The sequence below is a fragment of the Malus sylvestris genome, chromosome 3 (genome assembly GCF_916048215.2).
Source record: "Malus sylvestris chromosome 3, drMalSylv7.2, whole genome shotgun sequence".
NCBI lineage: Eukaryota > Viridiplantae > Streptophyta > Magnoliopsida > Rosales > Rosaceae > Malus > Malus sylvestris.
In genome coordinates this window covers 36795871-36823150 of record NC_062262.1, presented here as the reverse complement: position 1 = coordinate 36823150, position 27280 = coordinate 36795871, and the positions used below count along the sequence as shown (strand labels likewise).

The 27280-nt window shown below is 38.6% G+C and overlaps 1 protein-coding gene across 5 annotated transcripts; it reads left to right on the top strand.

Moving 5' to 3' along the window:
• Positions 1-8642: 8642 nt before the first annotated feature.
• Positions 8643-11674, top strand: LOC126615072 (L10-interacting MYB domain-containing protein). Of its 5 annotated transcripts, none has more exons than XM_050282790.1 (5): positions 8643-8794; positions 9359-9705; positions 9796-9889; positions 9996-10501; positions 10664-11674. In XM_050282790.1, the coding sequence occupies exons 2-5, from the start codon at positions 9370-9372 to the stop codon at positions 11234-11236; spliced, it is 1509 nt and encodes a 502-aa protein (XP_050138747.1). In that variant the 5' UTR covers positions 8643-8794; positions 9359-9369; the 3' UTR covers positions 11237-11674. The 5 variants fall into 5 exon arrangements, with proteins under 5 accessions (XP_050138747.1, XP_050138750.1, XP_050138749.1 ...); XM_050282793.1 differs by having other exon boundaries at positions 8679-8794; positions 9369-9705; XM_050282792.1 differs by having other exon boundaries at positions 8683-9101.
• Positions 11675-27280: the final 15606 nt, after the last annotated feature.

Below are 27280 nucleotides of genomic sequence, written 5' to 3'. Positions count from 1 at the left end.
CATGAAACATGAAAAAAATTTCCATCATGCGTGGTTCCCCTACATTTACATATATATTGGACATGTTCATATATTTGTCAATATATATATATGTTTATGCATAACGCAATTTATAAAATCGCTAAGTAGAATTTGTGAGTCAAAGAATAGAAAGAAAATAGAAGCAATAAGGGTTTTCAAAACCCTAGAAATTCTCCAATAAAAAAAATGAGCTGTTAAGCCTGATGATTTCTGACACGACTTGTTAACCCGACACGAAATTAACAGGTTATCAGGTTGATACAATAACGAATCTGGTCGTTATCGGTAACCTGATAACATGTTAAGATAACGAGTTGGTCTGGGTATACACGTGGGTAACTCGATGCACGATAAGCAAAATATTAATTTAATAATTTGATAACTCATAAAAAACTATAATAATTATATATATATTAAATTAAATTTAGAACATTTGAAAAGGAGGTAATATATTTTAAATTGTATAGTACTATTGTTTTATTTCTTTTCATAATTATTTTGGTAAACTTCTCATAATTTGAATAGTTTATAATGTTTGGTTTTTCTATACTTAGTTTATGCGGAAGAGAGTTCTGATGTGGAAAACATTACTGAAAACATTATCAACATAACTCTTAAAGCAATAAATCAAGCCAAAGTTCCAATACAATTTTCCCATGACGATCGATTAAAAATGAAGGATTTTGTAAAAGGAATAACATGCAAGCTTTGAGTTTCATTGGCAAGGTTTTAACTTCTGAGAAAGGCTTCACAACCTTGAAAAGAAAAACTTCTTCATTTTGTATATCCTTGCACATATGATATTTTGTAGTAGACTATTAGTGTATTGGTTTTTTTTATTAGGCTCTTATTTTGGAGTGTAGATGTAGTACTTAACGACAAATGTGTTTTTATGTTTTGAAGTAATATTTATGTGGCAATGTGGTATGTGCAAATTTAAGAAAAAAAAATATTTTTCTTAACGGGTCATAACGGGTTGGGTCGTTTTACCTATTGGGTAAAGTGACCCGACTTGTTAAGAACCTGTTAAGATAACAGGTGTGACACGATATGACCCATTAAGATAACATATGTTACACAAAACATGACAAACACAACCCGTTTACAAGGCCTACGAGCCATGCTTGGTTAGTCTGCAACTTAAGCCAGCGACAAGGACAACGTGATCATGACGTCAGTCTTGCATCAGCAGCCTTCTAGGCTTGCTGCTTGCAGTGGACTAAGCCTGTTGCCTGGGTTCTTGGTGCTGGGATTCACGCCCGCGACCCATCCCAGAAGTCAGGGCATTGCCGGGCTTCTCGCGCACCGGCCCTAAGCCAGCCACGTGTTGGGCTTTGCGCTTTCATGCCTTGGCCCGCATGACCAGCAAGCCTGATGCTTGTTGGGCCACACCCCTACCTTTTCTTCTTAGCCTGCTGCCACCTGTAGCCATCTGGGCAGTTGTGCAGCATGTGTCTTTTAGAAGCCCAAAAGCCTGTAGCTTGCTGCAGGGCTATGAACTGCAGCCAACAATTTTTGACAGGATGGGTCGGAGTATGGATGTGTCGAACAGATTCGTATGGTTCAACTAAAACCTTTTGAACTCAAGTTTTTTTTTTCTCTCTCTCACCTATTTTAGGGTTTGTTTTTACAACATATGGTATAATCAGGATTTGCCAAAGTGTGGCATTATAGCCAGAAGCGTGATCTTTGGCACATAAGACCTAAAACTTCAAGAATCATGGACAGTATCTCTGAACCTCAACACTGCAGAATCTACTCTCGTCTTGATGGAATAGATCCTTGGTTATGCACACTTTTGTGCTCTTACCAATGTTGTTGAGAAGTACCATTCTCGTAGTCAATATGTGAGACTAATTTTGCTCCACCTAACAAATGTGGTAAAGCAGAATTTTGACATGGATGACCATATTGGCCGAATCCACCTTATTAACTTTGATTTATTTTGTGAACAATTTTCTATGTTATTCGATACAAGTTTGGTGTTTGTTTTGGTTTATGGATAATGTTATGGATATTCCTCGAATATGAGTTAATTGAATCCTGTTTCTTAAACATGTGACCGAATCGAATTAACACATGATTAGGTACAAATGTGAGTAAGTTAGTTCTAGATGAATGCAATATTACGCACACTAACTTTATACCTAAATCACATCTCTAGCAAAGACTTCAGGTCTATCTAACCTGATTAATAGCATTGGCACGCTCCTCGTTATATGCATGGTATTGAACTACCATTATAAAGACCTTATATTCTCCCCATTCCGGAAGAACATCATTGAGCCTTAAGGATATTTGAGAGAACAATGATCATGAATGAAATCACTAAAGAAAATAAAGTGGAATATCTTTGCACCACCTCCAAAGTATGAAGCCCAAAGCTATATTTTGGGGCCAATAGGCTACCTTCTAATTGGGACACGCCACATGTAGCCAGCTTAGAGCTTGGTGATTGAGCAGTTTACTTACTTTGGCACAACTATTTAGGACACTTAGGTCAAACAATGATGCCATGACGCATCTCCTTACTTCGGGTAAGGATCATCTGCCTACAAGCACACTTTGCCGAGCCTGCTCGTTTGGGAAATTTGATTTCTATATCATCCATCGCAAAGATATGCAACGTCTTTCTTTTCACAATGGATTCAAGGTAATAATTGTGGAATAATCCAACCAAAATGCATACCATATAAATACTTATGGTTTTGGTTGATGTATCGACAAAATGGTCACATGTTTGTCTACACACATTGTTGCTAAACCTCATAGCAAATTTTAAGGGGACCACCACCCTGATTATCTTATAAAGTCTGAAAGACTAGATAATGCCGAAGAGTTTATACCGACGATGCTTCGGTAAATATTACATGTCTTTTGAGTTTATAATTGAACATTGAATTCTCGATGTTCACCCAAAAATAGTCTCGCAAAGCGATCATAAAGCGCAATTTAATTGATCTCCTAGACCTTGGTGAATGCATTAAGCTTTCGATTTCTGCCTAGGGCTATGCAATCTTGTATGTAGCTATGTTAGTCCGATTTAAGGCTTATTGTCACCTAATCATTTCTAGCATTACAGTTGGTTACTGGGTACAAATCTGATATTTTGTACTTACGCGTTTTGGGTGTGCATTTTCTGTACCAAGTTACGCCGCCGCAACGTACCAATTTGGGTCCTCAAAGAAGGATGTGAATCTTTGTCGATTATGATTCTCCTTCACACTAGCTCTTTAGAGCCCTTGCATGCGATTTCTTTACCACTCATTTTACAAATTGTTACTTCAAAGAGATAGTTTTCTCGCCGTTAGGGGGAGATAAGGACGTCAACATTCCTGAAGAATGGCGCAAATTTGCCTAGATATTACCCATTATGTCTCATCTCAATTTCAGTACCGCACAAGTGTGATAAGCATGTGTGAAGTATTCTAACTTTCATAATGTTGCTCCAAACGCATTCATGTGATCTAGCTAAAATGACGAGACATTATACTAGCTATAAACATGGACAAAAGTACTTAATGGATGTTGAGTTAATATTCTCGAAGAATATGCCACCTCTGAAGAATGGTTTGGCTGCCTTATTGGTCGATGCTGTAATGGCCTAAGCACAACATATCACTCGATTCATAAGATTCATTTCCTTAGAAGAGAAAGGTCACGACACAAAATGAATCCATACTCGATCGCTGTCTCAATCATTTCTATCTCATGAGATTAATCCGGCTTACTCTCGGGACTTGAAGTTCTTGGTCCAGTATACTAGTTTAGTTGAGATATGTGTGGAGCCAAAAATATTCACTAGGCGACACGTGGACTTTTGGACAAAAGAGGACAACAATACCCTCGAGGCATACCGGGTTTCCTACACGCGAGCAGTAGAGAATCATTTTTTCAACCAAGTCAAAAGTGCCCAAAATAGGTATCAACTTAAAGCCTAATTTATTCATATATTTCCCATTTCATTATTTAGCTAATCAATTAGCTAAATAATATACTTATTCCTTTCATATTTCATAAAATCATAATAATTGACTAATTAAGGAATTAATTACCTAATCAATCCCTTAATTGTCAATTTGAAACATCCATTCAAACCTAAAAAATAGAATAGGGCCGGCTACCCCATTCAAAACCTAATACATCACCTTTTTTCTACCTTTTCCATCATCTCTTCCCTTTTATTAGCCAATTAACACCATAAAGCACAAAAACATTTCCTTTCATATTTAATTAGCCAATTAATTGGCTAATTAAACCTAAAATAAACCCTAAAATCCCACCTAGTAGACCGGCCACATTCCCTCTCTTTGCTCCACACCTTTTCAAATTTCTTCCACTATATTAGCCAAATAATGATAACCATTCAATTTAGTAACTTCCCATTTATTTCTATTGTATTTTATTAGCCAATAAAGTGGCTAATAAAACCAAAAATTCACCCAAAAGCACACAAAGGGGCCGGCCCTTTTCTTGAAAATGTGGACCATTTTGGTCCTATAAATAGTCACCCATTTCTACCAAACACTCATTCCAAATCTCTTGCAAAAATTCCAAAACACTCTAAACACTATTTCTCTCTAAAAATTCTAACTTTGGCATCGGAGGTTCTTCGGCCAAAGCCCCCCCCATTCACCGTGGGCGCGTGAGGCTTTTGGCCTTAACCTAAGGTGCTAGTTGTTTTGTAGGTGCAAAATCGTCCAAGATCGAAGAGGAGAAAATTTGCATCCACAATATGGAATTGGAATGAGATTATCACCGATGATGTTTTCACTTATATGGTAAATACCGACATAAATAAAAAACAACAATATCGAATTGTGTTCCGTTGATTAGTGATAACGTAGAACTGATGGGATAACCGAAATTACAATCCATGTTTAATTTCTTACCAAAGTGTGTTTTGGATCTACAGTTTCTACACGGTAACCCTGTAGTGTTACTAGTGGGAAATGAAGCGTAATGAGATGTCCGATATAGTGAGATATAATAAACGCCTTACAGTGCAAGGTTTCTCTCAAACACCCTGTGATTGATTGCAACATTATGAATGTGGTTAGTGTTTCTCCATAAGGATATTGATACGGAGATTGACTTGTGAGTTCTCAAAGAATATACATGGACTGGTTCAAATAGTTTCAAACCACATAATACACTTTCAACTCGTTTGAGGCGTCCGCTTATGGATTGAAACAATCCAATGGATATGATATACCCGTCTAAGTGATTATTTAATCATTCAGGGATATGACATTATGCCCTTGATTGTTAAACTATGAAGTCTTATTCTGAATTGCTAGAGTTGCAGTTTATGTCCATGACATGAATCTCATTAAGACTCAGGAAAAGCTTGAGAAAATTGCCTAGCACCTGAAGATGGAATTTGAGATGAATGATCTTGTGAAAACTCGTTTATGTCTTGACTTGAAGTTCAAGCATTGTTGTGAAAGTATTTTGATCCACTAGTCGAACTACATCCCGAAGGTGTTATCTTTAAGCATACCTATGATCTTCCAGATGTTATATCCAAATGAAAACCTTGAAGAGGTTATGGAATCTGAGGTTTTATATTTGAGTTTAACTTTGCGTTTTGTTGTACTTAGCTCATTGCATTAGAAAGGACATCTCATTCGTTGTTGATTTATTGGTAAAGATGCAACATTGCGCCTACACGCAACCATTGAATTGGTATTAAGAACGTATTTTTGTTACCCTGAAGGTACTACGGATTTGAGCTAATCCCAACGCATCTTAAATGAAGCTGACCCTCTGATCCTCAGAATGATGTTTGTCTTGTTTGTTATGCTGATGCTAGTTACGCATCAAACCCGCACAAGGTACATTCCCAAAAGGGTTATGTCTATACCATTAGGGATACCACAATATCTTAGAGGTCCATAATATAGCCTTAGTTACGAGGTTTTAGAATCATTCCAAGACTCAGCTTCACTACGCCACATGTGAGACATGGTTGAGAGTTCTTGTTGAGCATATTCGAAGTACCTACTGTTTTCATCCGTCGTTGAGTCTCAACGACGATCCATGAAGACTATGTCGCATGTATCAACTCGACCAAGACATGATACATCAACGAAGTCGAAGTCAAAGCCAAGATATATTGCGTCTACATCACATCAACAAAGCATCAGGAGATTGAAGTCATGCAATCTGATTTCAAACAACCTTGTTGATCTCTGCACGACGTCACTACCGAAGTCAACCTTCCAGAAGCTTGTATGAGGAATTGGTATGCCTACCTATTCATATCTAATGCTTGTAGTTCTCATTTGGAAGTTTTGTCAATCTCAAGGGGTGTATCCAAAACTATACTTATTTGACCTTAATGTACTTTTCTTGTACGATTAGAAGCATTTTTTCCCACTGGATTTTTGCTACCTAACTAGGTTTTGATGAGGCACCTATCTTGGTTGATCATACCCTTGCGAGCTTGCTACTTGTGTCCAGAAGACGTATAGTTTTGACTTAATGCAACTTTTCACTTTTCTCCTTAGTCTATGAGTTTTTAACCCACCATGGGTTTTACCATAGTGAGGTTTTGTGGGTTTTACCTTTTATGCATTCTTCTGCTGATTTGAGACTCACATTCACTCATTGTGCCGACAACTTCATCAACTGATCTTATTTGATCTTAATTAAATGATTAGTTGTATTGTTGAATAAAAGGAATGATGAGTTTACAATTAATTTATTAATTCAGCTTGTACGTTTCTACCAAAAAGAAATAGATTTGCCAGCCTATACGTTTGTACTAAAAAGAAAAAAAAATTGCTAGGTCAAGATGGGATTTGTATCATATATGGCTAAAATTTAGCCTCCAATTTCGTAAATGTCAACCCAATTACCCTCATGTCAACCCAATTACCCTCAAACTTAAAAACGATAGACCTAAAATCCAAACTCTTGGCTTCGTCCTTTTCTTTTGTAGTGAATGAGCAGCTTCTCCGCGAACAAAGACCCTAAATTCCAAACTCTATTTTATAAAATTATGAAAATTTACAGGCTTTGATGGATTTGAATTCATTTGTGAAGAAAATTGTTCTCTGAATATATCAACCTTTTAGTTATGGCCATTAATAAAAGGCACTACAAATAACGGAAATTATATAGCTTCGTTTTGATCTTAGTAAAAACTAAAAAGAATAAAGCATCTTTGATCCATTTAGATGAAATCGTCATGAAACGAGCCAAAGAACTCCAATCAGGAAGTTGATTTAACATTAAAAAAAAGGATCAGGATCCTCTCCTGGGCAGATGGAGAGGATCTTCCTGACCAGGCCCATTGGGCTGTTCAATTTTTATCCAACGACTATAATTATTATAACTTTTAGAGAGGCCCCCTGTTTGTAGTCGTTGGATAAAAATTGAACGGCCTGATAGGCCTGGTCAGGAGAGGATCCTGATCCTAAAAAAAAAAATTATTTATACAAGAAAGGCTCTTTTAATTTCTTTTGAATTTGAGAAAAAAAAAGTCAATATCTTTCCATCATCCCTTTAGGAATGTGAGCCGGCACTGGTGTTGTTAATGTTCTGGAAATATTTACATGTGATAAAACTTTACTGGTGTGAAATAAAATTTTCGGCAATGTAAGTTAATTTTTAGGGCATTTAAGTCTATTTAGATGTGTTTTTATTGTACTTTTATGAGCAAACGGAAACGAATTCTAACAAAGTACCAATATCAATATCGTAGGTGAAAGCTAAAACAAACAATCTCAAACTAACACAAGAGATTTACGTGGTTCGGCGTAAAGCCTACGTCCATGAGCGAAGCACGGCTAAGAATTTCACCAAACAAATTGAGATTACAAAAGAGTATTTAAACTCTCACAACCTAAATTCCACAATTACAAATCCTAAACCAAACGAGTAGAGAACTCAAAACAAACGGAGAAGATTCTCCAAAATTGCTCTCTAACTCACAAACTCACAAATTGACTCTCACCAAATTGCCACACGAATGAGTCACACTAAATACACTAACCCTAAGGTCCTATTTATAGTGCATAGGACTTAGGTTACAATAAGAATCCTAATAGGAAATAAATCTAAATCCTAATAAAAAAGGTAATTAACAAAATCTCTCCACCAAGGAAACTAACTAAGAAGTCAAAACCAAACCCAAATAGGACACCAAAACCAAATAGGTAACACAAACCTAATTTATTGCATCATCCTAATTTTGAGCAGAAAACCCAACAGTTTTTTGTTATAATTGATAGTTTTTATAAAAATTGACATTTATGAAAGTAGAGAGTAAATTTTGGTTGTATATGATAATTTCTTGTCAAGATGTTAGAGCATCTCTAAATGAGATGTCAAAAAGTTCACATCAGTGATAACGGTAAAATAGAACATTACAACTATAAAAATATTAAATGGGAATGAGAGGTCAAATCTATTTTTAGTAATTAATAAATGTTTTTCATAATTTTTATACTTATCTTTTTTTTTAAAATATTAAATTACAACTATAAAAAAAAAAAATTTTAATTTGACATATCAATTCAAATTTAATTTTATGTTTTAAAATTTGACATCTTCATTTATTTTTATCAAAATTTTGACATTTCTTTGGAAATGGTCTTATGTGCTTCCCACAATGAGGGGTTAGTGTAACTAGGGTTGGGGTTAGCATACTATTCTAATTAGGAAGAGGATACAACCTTATCCAGGAAAACCTTATCCCCGAGCTCGCGCAGAAAACGCACTCCAGCAGGAGCAGCCCCAGCCAGATTTGCCGATCGATTCCGAGGTTGGTAGTGACCAATTATTCTCTCGAGTTATTCATTACATTTCCCCTGTTGTCAATTATCATAAAAAGTAAGTTTATATGGTGTGCAGATTTGAGCGAGAAAGTTTCAAAACGTGAATTTTATTAAGATGATATGTCTTAATGAATTAATACTGCTAACACATTCTTTGAGTGCAGTTAGCACTCAGCAGTGAAATTTTCTCTTCTATATGTTTGGGTGCGGGACTTTCAAGTTTCAAATTACAAGGGATTTAGGCAAAGTAAGCCAGAAATGGATTGCAAAAAGTTAGTAGAACTTGGGAGGGAGGTATGTTTGAGACATTGGGACTTGAGATTGAAAGGTAGATAGATACATACTATAGTATGCTTTGATATCACTCCATCATTTTTTTTCTGAAGCAACCAACCAACCATCCTATTGCATTCAGAATTCCTCACTATTAAGTAGACAAAGAACATGGGCAGAGACTTGCTTCGTTGTTATATGGGAGAGATCATAATTAGTTTGATCTGAATGTAATGCCGTTTAGTGATTTTTTGTGCTCATTACTGATACTCACTCAGATTCCAGCAGTATGGGTACCCGTGCCCGAACTGGTGGTGATCGCCTAAGAACGGTCTGGACCCCTGAAATGGATCGATATTTCATTGATCTCATGTTAGAGCAAGTTGGCAAAGGAAATAAATTTGATGATCATTTATTTAGCAAGCGTGCCTGGAAGCATATGACATCCTTGTTCAATGCAAAATTCAACTTCCCCTATGAAAAAGATGTTCTGAAAAATCGGCACAAAACACTAAGGAATTTGTACAAGGCTGTAAAAATTCTCCTTCATCAGAGGGGATTCAGTTGGGATGAAACGCGACAAATGGTGACTGCTGATAATAATGCCTGGGATGGATATATTAAGGTATACTCAAATCACCTGAGCTTTCTCCTTTCTTTTCCAAAATTTCCCTCTCTTAACCATGTCAAGAGACTTTACAGATTATGGTTTCAGGTACACCCAGATGCACGGTCATTCAGAATAAAAACCATCCCTTATTATCGTGATTTGTGTTTGATATATGGCGATGCAGCATTCGAAGAGAAAGGTAATCATTGTTGTGTCCTTGATGCAAATGTTAAAAATATGTAATGATTAGGGGCAGTTGTTTTGCCAGGAGTTTTTAATTCTGCTTCTTAACCTGTTCATGCCAGGTGATAATGTTCCTGAGGAGTCATCACATTCAAGCGAGACTGGTAAAACAGCAGCCACACAGCCGACGAACGTTAATCAGGACAAAGCAGAGGCTCTTCGTGATATCATTGTTGGTGAGGATTATGGAGTCGCTATCTCGGAAAAATGTTTTGATGTTAGCCAGCATGCTATTACAAGTGTTCCTGAAATCACAGCTAGTAATCGCTCCAGAACTTACTGGCAGCCGCCCATGGACTGTTATTTCATTGACCTTTTGCAAGAACAGGTGCGGAAAGGCAGCAGGGTTGATGGTGTGTTTCGTAAACAAGCTTGGAAGGAGATGATAGCATTATTCAATGCTAAGTTTGGCTTTAATTATGATATGGATGTTCTTAAAAATCGGCACAAAACTCTGAAAAGGCAATATAATGTTATAAAGAATCTACTTGAATTAGATGGCTTTTGTTGGGATGATAAGCGCCATATGGTGACAGCTGATGATTATGTTTGGCAGGATTATATTAAGGTAATTATCTATTCAAATACCACATATTTATTCAATTGAAGACTTTTATTATTTATGTATTGCACATAATATTCCCGTTGAGTTCCTCCCAATATAATCATGATGATTATCTTTGTTTCATTATTCAGAGTCAGAAGAAAATATTGTTATCGTAACATGCAGGAACATACTGATGCAAGGCAGTTCATGACCCGACCTGTCCCATATTATAAAGATTTATGCATGATATGTGATCCAAGTCTTGATGACAGAGACTGCTATTCAGGTCAAGATGTAGAGCAACAAAATCAAGTTGAAGGCGCCAAGTTTTGTGGAGCATTAACTAGTCTTCAGTCTGCATCTACATCAGTTTCCGCGGAGGATGATGTTGTTGAGGTGCAGGAGTCGAGCCTTATGTGCCATAAGAAAAGGCGTCAACTAGAAAACTGCTCAAATCAGGCTCATCCAAAAAGATCCCGAGAAGCAGATGGTGGCATGGCTAGTGCTCTTCGTGAGATGGCATCTGCTGTTTCGTTGCTGTCAGATAAGAAGAGATATGATGCGAACATGAACTCTGGCTCAATAGAAAGTGTGATTGAAGCAATACAAGCATTACCAGACATGGATGAAGACCTCGTGTTAGATGCTTGTGATTTGCTAGAGGATGAAAAGAAGGCAAAAACATTTATGGCATTGGGTGTTAAATTACGAAAGAAGTGGTTAACGAGGAAACTTCGGCCGCAGTTGGCAACGTAGTATAATTTAGGCCCCAGTAACATGCAAGTGGAAGGGAAGGTAACATCAACTATCTATGTGCTCTGAATCTGATTCTGATGGCAGTTTTAGTTTATGGGGCTGCGACTGAAGTATCAGGTATGGAGGTGCTTAATATGGGAAATTTGAAAGAATATATATGGCAGCAAGTGATTAGGTTACAGTGGCGTTTCTCAACTGATATGTACTAAAGCAATTAGATATAAGCTGCTGAGTGCAATAAGTTTGAAGCTGACGGCTGATTTGAGTCAGATAGACTAATCCGTTTGCATTTTACCATATATGTTTATATGCTTCAAGCTTTTTGGATTTTCATCCATCCATGATCCAGCCATACATTAGTAAGTAATTTAGCACTTGGTGAATGTAAGTCAATCACACGTCTTCGATCGACGTAATAGAATATCCTTGTTTCTGTCATGCAGCTTCCTTAGCCTTCAACGATACACATGCTAATTCATTATATTTGTACCAATACAACAACGAACAAGGTTTTATCCAAGATTAAGATGAAACTCTTGCAAAGTCGCCAGCTCTTTCCACTCCCAACTTCTGTTTCTGGTGAACTTTTTACTTCACTTTGAATTGTGCGATATAGGAGTCAAAACTGGTAAAAATTTGTAGTTTAGGGATACCACATTATCTATTATCACATCATGCTCTAACAGATATACATTATTGCCCATGTCATAGTACCCAGAAAATAGAATTATACTAGCATACAATTTTTCTCGACAATTGAAAAATGCGTCTTTTAATTTGGGACCGGCCAACGGTACCAAATGTGAAGAAAAACATCTTTTAAAAAAAAAAATTACTTATTTCTTGTTTGAAGTTTAATATTGGTGCTCCTACTATTCTAAAGTTTTTTTATTTTTAACATTTTATACATCAAATTTTTTTTCGTCCAATTTCGTACATAAAATTGTAATTCTAGAACATTTTCATACATCCGTTAAGTTGTCTGTTAAAACAGTTATTAACCTTATGACGTGATGCGCATGTGCACGTGAACAATAACTTGATGTCACATGTTAATACAAACTACGTGAATATTAAAAAAAAAAAAAATCTTTTATCTTCCCCTCCCTCTTCACTCCCCTGATCCCTCCCACTCCTCCCTCTTCACCTCCCTCATCCTCATCCTCCATCTCCTCCACCCTTTTCACCTCCCTTCCCTTCTCTCTCCCCAGATCAACTTGTACCCAGTGGCGAAGCCACGTGAGGGCGAGAAGTGGCGGCCGCCACTCCCCTCGCTGGGAAACACCACTAGACCTAGCTCTTCGCCACTCCCCTCGTGCGCGCCTCACCGGAAAACCCTGGTTCATCTCCTTTGTTTTTTCTGGGCAATCTGCAATCTGTTCTGTTGCACACAGCAGCAGCAGATTGTTGTTAAATTTTTTTTTTTTAAACCAGGCCAAAACGATGTCGTTTTGGGCCTAGTAAAAAAAATTTAAAAATTGTAAAACAAAACGGCGCCGTTTTGTATATTTGAATTAAAAAAAAATTATAAAGGGGGACCGCTTCCGCGTGTCGCCCCAAAACCCTATATGTCCCCCCCCCCCGACCCCGTTCCCCTTTACTTTCCTTATCCCGTGCCGTTCGTTCACCAATCAACACACAGAGAGAGCCAAGTTGCTCCCCAAAATCCCAGCAACCAAGCCAACGCCAAGTCCCCTTTAATTTCTGTTGAGCCTTCACAGTTCACAAGCCACTCTCCTCTCCAGCTTGAGCTTGAGCCGTTGCCTTCCACCAATCACCATTTAAAGGTAAATTTTTTAATTCTTAAATGTATAATCCCTAACCCTAATTAATTATTTAATACAAATTTCATTTAATTGGTATAGAATCATATGGTAATGCATTAATATGGTTATTGGTTATTGATTATTGATGTGAATCATATGCTTCTATGATTATTGATATGAAATTATGAAATTATTTTTTAGGGTGAATTAGAAGAATTGTGCTTTTAATTTGCTTCTTCCTCTTATCATATGTCTGTATAATTGTACATATAGATAAATTGGCATGTCGAAAGCCATCTTTAACTAAAATTATTGGTAATAAACCACCAGGATGGACGCAATGAAAAGACATCAGCTCAAGCAAAATCAGATGGACTTGTCTATAATATTAGTACTTTTGATTAATTGAATTGTTGGTTGGTTGGATTAGTTATTATGCATAGGATAGTAATAGTATAGTCTACTTTAGGATTAAGAGTCTAAGAATTTTTATTTCTTTCTATTTTACAGTTACGTAATGGAACGATACTATAAGAAACAATGCTTAAATCCTCCTTCAAACATTTCGGGTAGTCCTTCTCCTTCAAATATTCCGAGTAGTCCTCCTCCTCCTTCAAATATTCCAAGAAGTCCTCCTTCAAATATTCCAAGTAGGTCACAACAAAGTGAAGCCACTGGGTTGGATGAAATATTGGCTAATCTTCCTGCAGACCTTGCACATAGACGTCGAATGCTTGATTATCCACCTAATTATCGTGAAGCAATTCGTAGACACTATCTCCAAGTTGATCCTTGTCAACCTAGAGACCACATCATGCCTAGAAAGGTTAGCGACAATCGATGTTTTATCATTCGTTGGTTTGATAAGTTTAAGTGGTTGAGTGATAGCATGCTTGTTTACATTGAGAAATATGTATTTGCTTTTATTGATAATGAGCCTATTATGCGACGTTTTCATGGCATGAAACCTCGTCGGTAACAATTGTAATTTGTTTGTATTGATTAATTATAGAAGACATTACTATATAAAAAAATTTAATTGTTGCTATTTTTCTTTAACCTTGCATTCGTTTAAGTTCGCCCCTGCCCCGAGAAATCCTGGCTTCGCCACTGCATGTACCTAACCCCACCATCCATCGCCGCACCCAAAGCTTCTGCTAATATCAGTTCAGTTCAACAGTTATAAATTTTCACCTTTCGCGGTTAACAGCCACTATTTCACTCTCAAGGTTGAACAAAAAATCCCCAATTATCCAAGACTGCACGTTTTGCATTCTCCAACTAGGGTTATTTTTAGGGTTTAATCAAATTCCACGACGCTTCTCGCCTGAATCAATATCTACTGCAAATTAATTGCACTGGCTCGTAACGAAGAGAAAACGCAGTCGGTGCTCAATCGATTCATTGCCCTCAAAGCCGAAGAAAAGAAGAAGCCAAGAGCGACGCCCATACCTCGCCTCCGAGTCTCGCGACCTCGCTGAGGCCTCTAGATGGCGGCAGCAAATCATAGAGGGAAATCGGCCGAAAAGTCGCCGAGATCCAGAACGAAGCCCTCGGGGAGCATCGGACATGCGACCTCAACGACAAGATCAATAAGCTGATTCGAGAGAAGGTCCATTGGGAGCGACAGATTGTGGAGCTCGGAGGCCCAAATTATGCCAAAAACGTGACGGACCTCGACAATAATATTGGCGATGTTCCGAACTCCAGCGGTCGCGGCCCCGGGTATCGATGCTTTGGGTACGATGATGGATGGTGGGGTTGGGTGGGGGTTGATCTGGGGAGAGAGAAGGGAATGGAGGTGAAGAGGGTGGAAGAAAGGGGGGAGGTGGGTCGGGGAGGTGAAAAGGGAGGAGTGGGAGGGATCAGGGGAGTCGAAGGAGGGGGAAGAGAACAGAAATTTTTTTTATATTAATTTTTTAATTTTTTAATATTGACATGCGCTCAGATTGACATGTGTCGCTTAATTGTTGTTTATGTGAATGTCACGTCATAGGTTAATCGTTGTTTTAACATACATTTTAATGGATGCATGAAAATGTTCTAAAATTATAACTTTAGGTATCATACTGGGATGAAAAAAACCTAATGTATGAAATGTTGAAAACTGATAAATTTCAAGATAATAAACTGAGATCAACCATTGATATTAATAGTCCATGATTTAATTTGTTTATCATTCACAAATTATGAATTACACCATATCCAACCATTGATATTAATAGTCCATGATTTAATTTGTTTATCATTCACAAATTATGAATTACACCATATCCAAAAACTTGACAACTATAAGTAGAACGAACTTTAAATTATCTTAATGGGTACTACCCGATGAGCACACACTGTGTGTGTGAACAATTTCATTTTGTTTTTTGTTTTTTTTTTAAATTTTTTATTAAGGAGTGTGATTAGTTTTTAAAATTTTAAAAAGAGTATGAAAAAATGATAGTTTGACAATTTCTCTTATTGTGTATCAAAAGTGAAGGTAAAATAGAAAAAATAGGGATATGATTGTCATTTTATCAAAAAAAAGAGGGTAAAATAGGGATATGATTGTCATTTTGTCAAAAGGTACAAAATTACTATTTTGCCCTCATGTCAATAGTGTGTATTAAAAAATAAGGGTGAAATTGGAAAAAATGGGACAAAAAGTTGACAAGGGTTCTTCTCTTAATATAATAAATGATATTATATTACCTTGTTAATAAACATAAAGATTATATTACCTTGTTAATAAACACAAAGATTATATTACCTTGTTAATAAACACAAATGATTTTATGAAATTGACCCACCCTATCAAGATGATGCCTCAAGTTAAAAAGCAATTAATGTCGAACCTGAAAATGGGTGATGTAAATCAATGTTGTCATTCTATTTGAATTCCGTTAAAAATATGTTAGTGTGCTGAAGTGGCACAATGTATGACATCAACTCCAATATTAAGATGCCATTTGGACTATAAAAACAAAATTAATTGTTTAATTTAGCCCTGCCACTTAGTACTACGGTCTAGTGGTATTCCTCTTCACTTGTAAGTGAGAAGTAATAGGTTCGATTCTTGCCAATTACATTATTGCAAACTCATTGTGAGGCTAAACTCATTCCCCTCCCCCTTAGACTTAGAGCACTTCTAGTGTAGCAAGGCCCCCATGGGCAATAGACAACTCAATCCCCTTAAATGAACAACAACTACTTGCAGTGAATTATTGCCTGAACAGTAACTGCCCAAGTGTATTTCCACCCTTAAATTGAATAACCCAGGCAATTCGTATTAAAATATTAATATTTTTTATTTTATAAAATAATAAAAGATAACTTTAATTTTAATTTCAAATAATAATAAAAGATTAGTTGAAAGTATTTGTAAATATTGAAATGTAGTGTAAAATGGAAGAACATGATTAGGTATTTATAGGAAACAAAATATATAATTTTTATATTTTAAATTAGTTTTTTATAATTTTAATAATTTAGATTGTGGCTGACGTTATGATGTTGTCAGCTTTGCATCACATAGACAAGGTTGCTAGGCTAGACGATCATTGCCTGACTTCTCTACCAGGCTCACCTTGAGCAAAATTACCTAAGTGGGTTGGTGTGTTTTGGGGAGGAGGAAGTGTATTGGGTTGCCTATCCCCAAGATGATTATTGCCCGACTTCTCCATTGTTCGTTTAAAAAAAAATTGTTTAATTTAGCCCTTGCATGAATTAAATAAAAAATAAAAGTAAAAAATGAAAAGAAAAAAAAAAACCCGGCTGCATCCTTTCTGGCTGAGCGTTGCTCCAGTGGCCGGAAGCTAGGCATAAGAATTTCAACCTCTCTGGCGTCGTAGAGGGATGCTACGCAATTCACGATGGATTTCAATCATATTTAAGCCAAACCCATTGGTAGGCCCAATCGGTCTCATACACAGAAAGCTAGAAATCAAAGCAACAGTGCAGAAAGAAAAGGAAAGAACAAGAGAGTTCGAAAGGAAAATAGGCAGATTTCATTCATTCATATCCTTTTCAGATTACAATGATCTATTTATATACAATCTGCAAGGGAACCCTAGCACAACAGGCTGGGCTTTAAGTGAACTTGGTTAAGGGCTAACAATCACAGGCTGGAAGAGAGCTAGCTAAAGGCCCAAGTCATATGGTCCTAACAACTCCCCCCCGCTTGAGAAGAGACCTGTCCTCAGGTCTGAAAATCAGGAAAACGTGCAAGGATATCATCAGCCTCTTCCCAGGTAGCGTCTTTCGTTGGTAGTCCGGCCCATTTGATTAACCATTTAGTTACTGGTTTGTTCTTTTTCTTGAAGATGCCTCTGTCCAAAATTGTGTCTGGTTGCCATGTGAAGAATCCCGTGGAGTCCATCGGTGGAAGGGTGGGACTGGTAGGAATCGCTGCGCCAACCTTCTTTTTGAGCAAGGAGACATGGAAAACAGGGTGGATTTTGGAGTCATGTGGAAGGTTGAGACGATAAGCCACCGAGCCAATGCGTTCCAGAATTTGAAATGGCCCATAAAACTTAGGTGCAAGTTTGTTGGAATGGCGCATGGCGATAGATTGTTGCCTATAGGGTTGAAGCTTGAGAAAGACCCAATCACCGACCATAAACTCTCGTTCAGTCCGACCTTTATCATGGAGTTGTTTCATTCTGTTTTGGGCAAGCTGAATGTTAGTCCGTAAAAGACGAAGCAGCTGGTCTCGGTCCTGGAGTGCAGCATCGACTGACTGAACTGCTGTTGTGCCAGGGATATAAGTGTGGACAGATGGAGGGGGAACCCTGTACAAGGCTTGAAAGGGGGACATCTTGATAGCAGATTGGTAGGTGGTGTTATACCACCATTCGGCCCATGGCAGGAAGGAAGACCACTGGCTTGGTTTATCCGCAGAAAAACATCGGAGATAATGCTCCAAAGTGCGATTGAGTACTTCCGTTTGGCCATCCGATTGAGGGTGGTAGGCCGAGCTATGGCAGAGCTTGCTTCCTTGGTGTTTGAAAAATTCCTTCCAGAAGTTGCTGAGAAACGTTGGATCACGGTCGGATACTATGGATTTGGGCATACCATGTAAACGGAAAATCTCCTTAATAAAAGTGTCGGCTATTGTAGCTGAAGTGTATGGGTGTTTGATGGGGATGAAGTGACCATATTTGGTTAGACGGTCGACCACAACCAAGATGACTGTGTAACCATGTGAAGAAGGTAAACCCTCGACAAAATCAAGTGCAATATCTTGCCAAATGCCATTGGGGATGGGTAATGGCTGCAAGAGGCCCGGGGGGTGGATGGTTTCATGATTTTGGCGTTGGCATTCGTTGCAGTGGGCAACCAATGTCTTGACGTCGCGTCGGATGCCGGGCCAAAGAAAACTGCGTTTCACGCGATGATAGGTTCGAAGGAATCCAGAGTGGCCACCTTGTAGGGAAGAATGAAGTTCTTCGAGGATTGTATGACGCCATTGTGATGTAGAAGGAACATAAATACGATGCTTGTAGTGTATGACGCCATTGTGGAGGGAAAAACCTTGAATGGTTGCATCGGGAGAAGACAATAAAGCAGGCCAGACACTTGAAAGAGAAGGATCCATCGCATAAGCTTGTTGAAAGGCAGGAATACAGTCCAAGATGGGAGAGGAGAGACCCATCAGCTGCATGGGCTCGGCTTGGCGGGACAGAGAGTCAGGAGCACCATTTTGTTATCCCGGTCGGTATTCAACCGAATAGTGATAACCCAAAAGTTTGGCAAGCCATTTCTGTTGATGTGGGGTTGTGATGCGTTGCTCGAGAAAGTACTTGATGGGTTTGTGATCTGTGACAATCCGGAATTTTTGTCCTAACAGATATGGTCTCCAGTGTTGGACGGCAACCACAATAGCTAGGAGCTCTTTATCATACGTGGAGAGAGCGAGATTGCGTCCGGATAAAGCTTTGCTAAGGTAAGCGATTGGGTGGCCGTCTTGGCACAATACTGCTCCGATGCCGGTGCCGGAGGCATCAGTTTCCACCACAAATGGCTTTGTAAAATCAGGGAGAGCAAGAACTGGAGTGGATGTGAGGGCCTGTTTCAGGGTCTCAAAAGCATTAAGAGATTCAGGAGTCCATAAGAAGTTGCCCTGCTGCAACATAGTTGTTAATGGCTTGGCGAGCACCCCATAATGCTTGACGAACTTACGATAATAACCTGTTAAGCCCAGAAAGCCGCGAAGGCTTTTAATACAAACTGGGCGTGGCCAATTGATGATTGCCTCAATTTTAGATGTATCCACAGAAACACCATGCCCCGAAATAGTATGGCCCAAATAATCAATTTGATGTTGTCCAAAGGAACATTTATTGAGCTTCACTTTCAAGCTGTGTGTGGAGAGAAGTTGGAAAACGGTCTCTAAATGGGAAATGTGAGTATTCAAAGATGAGCTATACATAGGAATATCATCAAAAAATACTAACACAAACTTTCGTAAGTACGGACGGAAAATGGAATTCATAAGGGCTTGAAAAGTAGAGGGAGCATTGGACAATCCAAAAGGCATTACCAAGAATTCGTAGTGACCGTCGTGTGTACGAAAGGCAGTTTTGGCGATGTCTTCTGTGCACATTCGTATCTGGTGGTACCCGGAGCGGAGGTCGAGTTTGGAGAAGACGCAAGCACCATGTAATTCATCCAAAAGCTCATCCACTACGGGAATTGGGAAACGATCCTTAATTGTAGCAGCGTTGAGAGCTCGATAATCGATGCAAAGACGCCATGAATCATCTTTCTTTTTGACCAATAGAACAGGGGAGGAGAATGGACTGTTGCTGTTCCGAATGACACCGGATGAGAGGAGTTCCTGCACTTGTTTCTCAATTTCTACCTTCTGAGAATGAGGGTATCGATAGGGCCGAACATTGATGGGTTGGGTATCTGGGAGCAACGGGATCGTGTGGTCAATATGTCTGGGTGGTGGTAGATCAATAGGGGAAGAAAAGAGATGTTGGTATTGAGATAACAGGGAAAGAAGGGCGGGATGGGTATTAGATGGTGGGGTAAGTGGTATGGCGGTGGGTAAGGTGGGTCGGTGGGGTGGGGGAGTAGTGGAAGAAGGGAATTGAGTGGAGTGGCATAGGTGTAAGGGTGGGTGGGCCGTATGAAGGCTTTGGAGGGTGGATGTGTGGCCATGTGTTGTGAAAAGCATGGTTTTGTGTTGAAAATGCCAACCTATCCAGCCTAGGGACTCGAGCCACTCGGCTCCCAACACCAAGTCATAACCAGGTATGGTGAGTAAGAGAAAGGACCCCACTAAAGTATAATCCTGTAATTTGACAGCCACATTATGAACTCGTATAGTGGTGGTGACCTGTTTGTGAGAAGCTGTGGTGAATGGTATTGGAGTAATATGCTCAATTTGCAGCCCTAACTGCTGGGCAATATCGACGCTCAAAAGGTTACAAGCAGAGCCGGAGTCAATAAGGACCTTGATCGTTGTGGATTCAATAGAGCCACGTAATCGCATAGGTTGACCAAATCCAAGGTTCGGGATCGAAAACAGCTCAAGCATGTGACAAGAGTGATCAATGGGGTTGTCCTCCGCAGGATTACAATCCTGAAATTCATGGGAATCATCCTCGGGGGTATCAATGTCCAATAATACCATCATTGGATGTTTGCATTTGTGGCCAGGGGTATAAGGCTCTGAACAATGAAAACATTCTTTTTTTCGAATTTTATCTTGGACTTCCGTTGGGTTTAAACGTTTGAAGGGTTGTGGTGGGTGATATGGAGTGTGGGGAGGACCTGTGGGAAGAGGTGTGGTGGGGGGAATGTGTGGTCTCGAGAAGGAGGAGGATGGGAAAGGGCGAGAAAGTCGGGTATAACGTTTGGCCTGGTTTTTGGTTTCAAAGATTTTGGCGAGCTTCTGGGCTTGGTGGAGAGAGTCGGGTTCGAGAGCCAAGACATCGTGACGGATGTCGTCTCGTAATCCCCCAAGGAACACATGTTTCAACTGGTTTTCAGACCAGTCAATCACCCTACAAGACAGTTTGGTAAAGTCGGCGATATATTCATCGATGGTGCCTTTGTGTTGAATGTGGGTGAGCTGAGATTCAATGTTAGCACGGTCACCACCGCCAAATCTTTGAAGCAAGAGGTCGACAAAGAGGCTCCAGTTATCACGACCGTACCTTTGTTTGAATCCACGCATCCAAATCGATGCATCGGCGCCAAAGTTACAGGCTGCCACCAAAACCCATTGATTTGGGGGAACCTCGTAGTAGTCCAGGTATCTTTCAGCCATGGCCAGCCAACCATAAGGGTCATCCCCAGTAAAACGTGGTAAATCGATTTTGATAGGTTTAAAATGAGGGGGTTGGGGAGGAAAGGTGGGTGTGAAGTGTGGTTGAGTGTGGGAAGGTAATGGAATGGATGTGGGCAGGGGGTGTAATGAGTTGGGTGGATATGTAAAAGGAGAGGGAGGGTGGGGGGTCGTGGAAGGAGGGCTGGGTGCGAGGTGGAAGGCGTGGGAGAAGGATGAGGGCGGGGTGGACGGGTGTAGAGAGAAATTGGAGGAAGAAGCCTGGTATGGGTGAGAGGAAATGGGCCTGGGTGTAATGGTAGTAGGGGATGGTATGGGCCGGGTTAAAGGAATTGACGATGGAAGAGTGGCTAAAGTGGGTGGGTGGGAGAGGCCCAAACCCGTATAGGTTGTAGTCGGTGGTGGAAAGAGGGAGCGGAAAGATGGGTGAGTGGTGGGTGTGGAGGAACGGGGAGGGGTGGGTGTAGCAGTGGGAGGTACGGGAATGGGTGGGTGGGTTGACGATGGCGTCGTGGTGGTCGGAGGTGGGGGAAAAGTGGATTTCAGAAGGCGTAGTTCCTCCAACAGTAGTGATTGGAACGACGCAAACTGGGAGGTGATGGTGGTTTGAAAGGTTGCGTTGGAATGTTGCAGTTGGTCAAGAGATTGTTGGAAAGTTGTTTGCTGGTTTTCGAGAGCTGAAACAGAATCGGAGATATCGTCGACCTGGTTACGGAGGTGGTCGTTGCGCACGTCCAATGCCGCGGCAACGATATCGGGATCGGCGCTAGGGGGAGGAGTGTTTTTGCCCATCGAAATGGCTGTGATACCAATTGGTAGGCCCAATCGGTCTCATACACAGAAAGCTAGAAATCAAAGCAACAGTGCAGAAAGAAAAGGAAAGAACAAGAGAGTTCGAAAGGAAAATAGGCAGATTTCATTCATTCATATCCTTTTCAGATTACAATGATCTATTTATATACAATCTGCAACGGAACCCTAGCACAACAGGCTGGGCTTTAAGTGAACTTGGTTAAGGGCTAACAATCACAGGCTGGAAGAGAGCTAGCTAAAGGCCCAAGTCATATGGTCCTAACACCCAACCTTCCACTCTCTCTCTAGTATTTAATTCCATGGTTGTTGGTCGTATCAATTTTTTGGTTTCTTGAGTTTTCGTTTTATGGTGTGCCAAATATCGATTTAAAGGGGTATGACAGGGGTAACTGGAGATACTTTGATTTTTGGGCTGATTTGCATCAGGAGCTTGATTCAGATTTGGTGACATTTTCTCTTCCACTCGATTCGATTTGCGGTTCCGAGATCCAACAAACAGAGAAGGAGCAGTCTGTTTTAGGAGTGTAACTTGGGTTGGGCCAATCTGAATCCGTCAATGTCCAATCCGATTTTAAACTCGAACGAATGGTTTTTTTTAAGTTAAAACATGTCCGAACCCAACCCAATTTCAACCCGTTCATTGATTAAGTTGAGTTGGGTTGATCATTTGCTCGTCAATCTCTAACCTAACCCAACCTGACTAATCAAACCCAATTTAACCAAATTGTAACACATATCAATTCATGCTCATACTACACTCAAATGAGCCAAGTCAAAAAAACCAACGCGCAATCTAATATTTTTTTTTAATAAATTACCTTTGTAATTACTTAAGTTTTTAGAGAATAAGAGGTTTTGATTAGTCAGTCCATATTTGTAGTCTCTAAATCCTAAATCTTTATAGTAGGATTTTTTAAATTAAAATTAGCTAGCTTTTATGCTACTTGGCTTAATTTTTTTAGGAATTATTGAAAACTAAGTAATTACAAAATTAAACTTTGGGCAACCCGAACCCAATCCAAGTAAACCCTAACCCAATTAAACTCGAGCTCAAATAAACCCGAATGAAATCCAACCTGAACACGAACTCGAGTCTGAATTGTAAAAATTGGGTTATGATTGGTTTGATCTTCCAACCCGTCCAAGCTGAGTTGCACCCCTAATCCGTGTGGGCACTCTCTCCAACTCCTTTTACGAATTCGGCTGTCAGTAGTGACCACGATGTTAATGGTGGTATTAGGCCTCAAAACCAGCAATTGATCAAGCACGGCCTAGCAGCGAAACTGGAAGCCACGGCGTCGTATTGCGTATTGCATTGTTGATGACGGTATTGATAGCGTCGTATTTCAGTTGGCAATATCCAATGCGAGTGTGACTGGGATTTTTTATGTTTGCATTTTCCAAGAGTTCTAAGATCATTGACCACACAAACTGTCCTCTACGGATTGACAACAATGGAGAAGAAGATGATGTTCGGTGGCTGGGTACGAAGGCGAAAGCGAGGATTAGTTTATTTTATTGTTTTTTCTTTTGTTTTATTGTTTTTTAAATTTTTAAAACACGTTTCCTTTTTTAATTAAAAATAAACTTTTTTTAATCCACATCATAATATTGGAGTAGGGAGCTACAATGTACCACACACCAGCACACAAACACATTTTTTAACAAAATTCAAATAGAATGACGAGATTGTTTTGAACAACCCATTTTTAGGAATGACATTGATTCATTTTCAATTTCAGAAGTCATCTCGATGGAGTGAGTTAATTTTAAAGGTCATTTATAATATAGCCCTTATATAAATTCAATATCATTCTTATCCGAGTTTTTAACACAAATAGTCTCTGAAATTGATCAATCCCATCAAGGTGGTCCTTGAATTTGAAATCAATCAATGTAATCCTTGAAAATGAGTCAATCTGGTCATTTCATGACAATTTTGTTAAATCTGTTGTGTTTTGATATTGCACATAACTGAATCTTACAAGTTCAACTAAATATTATTATGTGAAATAAAAATATTTAAACAAAAAAAAAATCTTTTCATACAATTAAAAAAATAAATTGTGACTCTGGGATTTGACTTAGCCAATGGTCAAGCTCGATGAGTTGGGACTGAGTCTAGCTGGGATTGAGGATTGTGAGTTGGGCAGCGAGTCAGTGTTTGAGTTGTCGACGAGTTTCAGTGAGAAAGAAAAGGCGATGGTGGTGGCGAAGGAATGGATGTCTCCAAAGCTAAAGCCCAAGAGATCGTTGGTGACCAGTGTAAAGATCACGACTGGTTTGGCTTCTGTTATGAAAGATGAGTTGTAAAATTTTGGATTTGGCATGTGAAGAAAGTTGAGGATCCACCATAAAATCAATTGGTTATATAGGAAGTAGTAGGTTCATCGTCTCATCAATATGGGATTCATTTTCAACATGCCCCTCCTCACGTATGACGAATTTTCAAGCCTAACATGTGGGCAACACAAATGGGATGACTGGAGCGCATGTGACCATTGAGTTTCACACGTGGGATAACCTGCTCTAGTACCATGAAGAAAGTTGAGATTCCACCATAAAACCAATGAGCTATATAGGGAGTAGCCTAACTACTTATAGCCTGCTCTAGTCCTCTCTCATCAATGTGAGATTCATTCTCAACACCATGAAGAGAGTTAGCTATATGGTCCATTTCCATTCTCATAGCCGACGATGAAAATCACCCAAGCACCCATCCATCACCATGTACGACATCCTCAAGAACGTCTACAAGTCCACCGTCGCCACCTCAATCGATATGGATGGCAGCAATCCTCCTCATCTGGAGGGAGATTGTCGATGCAAAAGTGAAAAAAGGTAGAGGAGTCAGTTTAACTATTTTTTTGTTGTAAATGACTTAATTTAAGGAGGAAGAAAAGGAGAGAAGGGGGACGAGCCTGGGCAATGGGCATTAGACGGTGAGGAAGGAACCAGTGTGAATTGAATTATACAGTATTAGTAATAAATTTAAGCAAAATTGCATCAAATTGAACTGTTAATATTTCTTAGTTCCAATTTCAGTTTGAAAGTGAAAATGCACCTAACTTCACTGCGCCCACCCTACTTGCACCCATTGCTTTACACATTGGTAGTTGCAAAACTTGGTTCAACTTGCAATTTATATTTGTGCAATTTTTTTAGGATTGTGATTCATAATTCATGGGGAACATGGTGGGAGACAAGACACATTATTCTAATGACTGTGAGAGTGGAGAAGGTAAGCTACAATAATAATAGTTTTTTATAGTTCAAGTGCAATAATAAGAACCCGGATCCTAGTCGAATCTCTTTGTGAGGATTCTGGGGATTCATTAATTATATCCGTTCATCATACATTGTACGATAAAAAATTATTTTAAATATTTTTATTTAAAATTAAACAGAAACAATACTTGACAAAAACTGATCGGACGATTTACGATGAACATATACGATTCACGGATCCCCAAGATCCTCATCAAAAGAATTCGGAGAGGATCCTGTTGGCAATACTAATAGTTAGCTGACAAAACTCTTATGTGTAATTCCACCAGCGGCTTAAGCCTCTCTATTACCCAAGTTTGTTAAGTAACTTCATCAATAATTGAGAGAGAGTTTATTTTATGTATCTAAATAGCACTATTCATTGATTTAAAACAAAAAAGAAAAAAAAGGACTATTCATTAGTAGAATAGTAATGCTTCTTGTCAAAAGTCATTTTTATTAAAAATGGGGTGAACTACTAAACGATCGTGTGTTTGACATGCTTTAGAACTTAAGCAAATAAACTCATATAATACGCTAATAACAAATTAAGAATGAGTACTCAAATAATCAAAAGCTTAATTTGTTTAAAAAATATATAGTTTTTCAATTTAGAGTGTCTTTGAATTATCACCTAAGTGAAAATTATGTCTCTAAACTATTTTTTTAGAAAAATCAATCCTTAAATTATAAAAATCTACCAATTACATTCCTTATATTACATTCGAAGCTACTATATTTAATTTTCCGTCAATTTAAGTCACGATACTTGCATGTGATATAAATTGGAGGATAGATTGGTAATTCTTCATAAAATAATAGTGTATGGAGTTAACTTTAGAGGATATATTAGACGTTAGATACTAATAGAATAAAAAATTAGACGTTAGATTCACAACCTATATGAAATGTTAAGGGGTTATAGGCGAGAAAATGATGGTATTACACTCTAAAGGGTGTCAAGTGACTTGAGCTGACGAAAAATTAAATAAAATAGCTTTAAATATAGTAGTAAGTGTTGCGGTCATATTAGATTAGGAATGTGATTGTGTAAATCCTAGTATATCTTGAAATATCTCTTATATTCCTATTAGGAGTAGTTTACCTATTAAATGTTGTAGTCTTAAAGGGAAAGGTTTTACCTATCCTACTACTATAAATAAAGGCACAATGGGGTGGAATAACACATACCCACAATTACACATCTCTCTCTTCTTCTCTCTATGCCGCACGCTCTCTCTCTATATGGCCTCCATAATTCATAATTGTTCAGTAAATTATGCCTACAACACATTATCAGCATGCTCTTGACGCTGCGTTAACAAGAGAGTTTGATCTTCAATCAGGGGAGTATTACGTTTCAATCATTTTTTATGATTAATTTAATATTTTATTGAATTGATCTACATGCTATTGATTCAATTTAATTTTTTCTGTGTTGAACGTGATACAACGCATTAGAGAAGCAATTTCGACTTTATGAGAAGGATCTTCTACAAATTCAAAGGCTTTTATTGTTTTCTGCTAATCAGGTACGCTTAAAATAAAATAAGATATTTGAAATGACCTTGAAGCATGAAAACATTCCCCATGATGCATGAACCCCCCATATTTATATTTTCCTTCCGATATATATATATATATATATATATATATATATATATATTGTATATGTCCATATATTTGTCAATATATATATTTGTTTCATATATCGCACAATTAAATTGTTATGTGGAATATGTGAGTCAAAGTATCAAATTAAATTATAAGCAATTCTAGGGTTTCTTAAACCCTACCTATGTCAAATTTTTTTGGGAATTTGGATATGGTATGGCACCACCCCTTGCGGTACAAACTGGGCAGCAGCCCTCTGAGCTTTGCTGCATTCACATGGACCTTGACAGCAGCCTT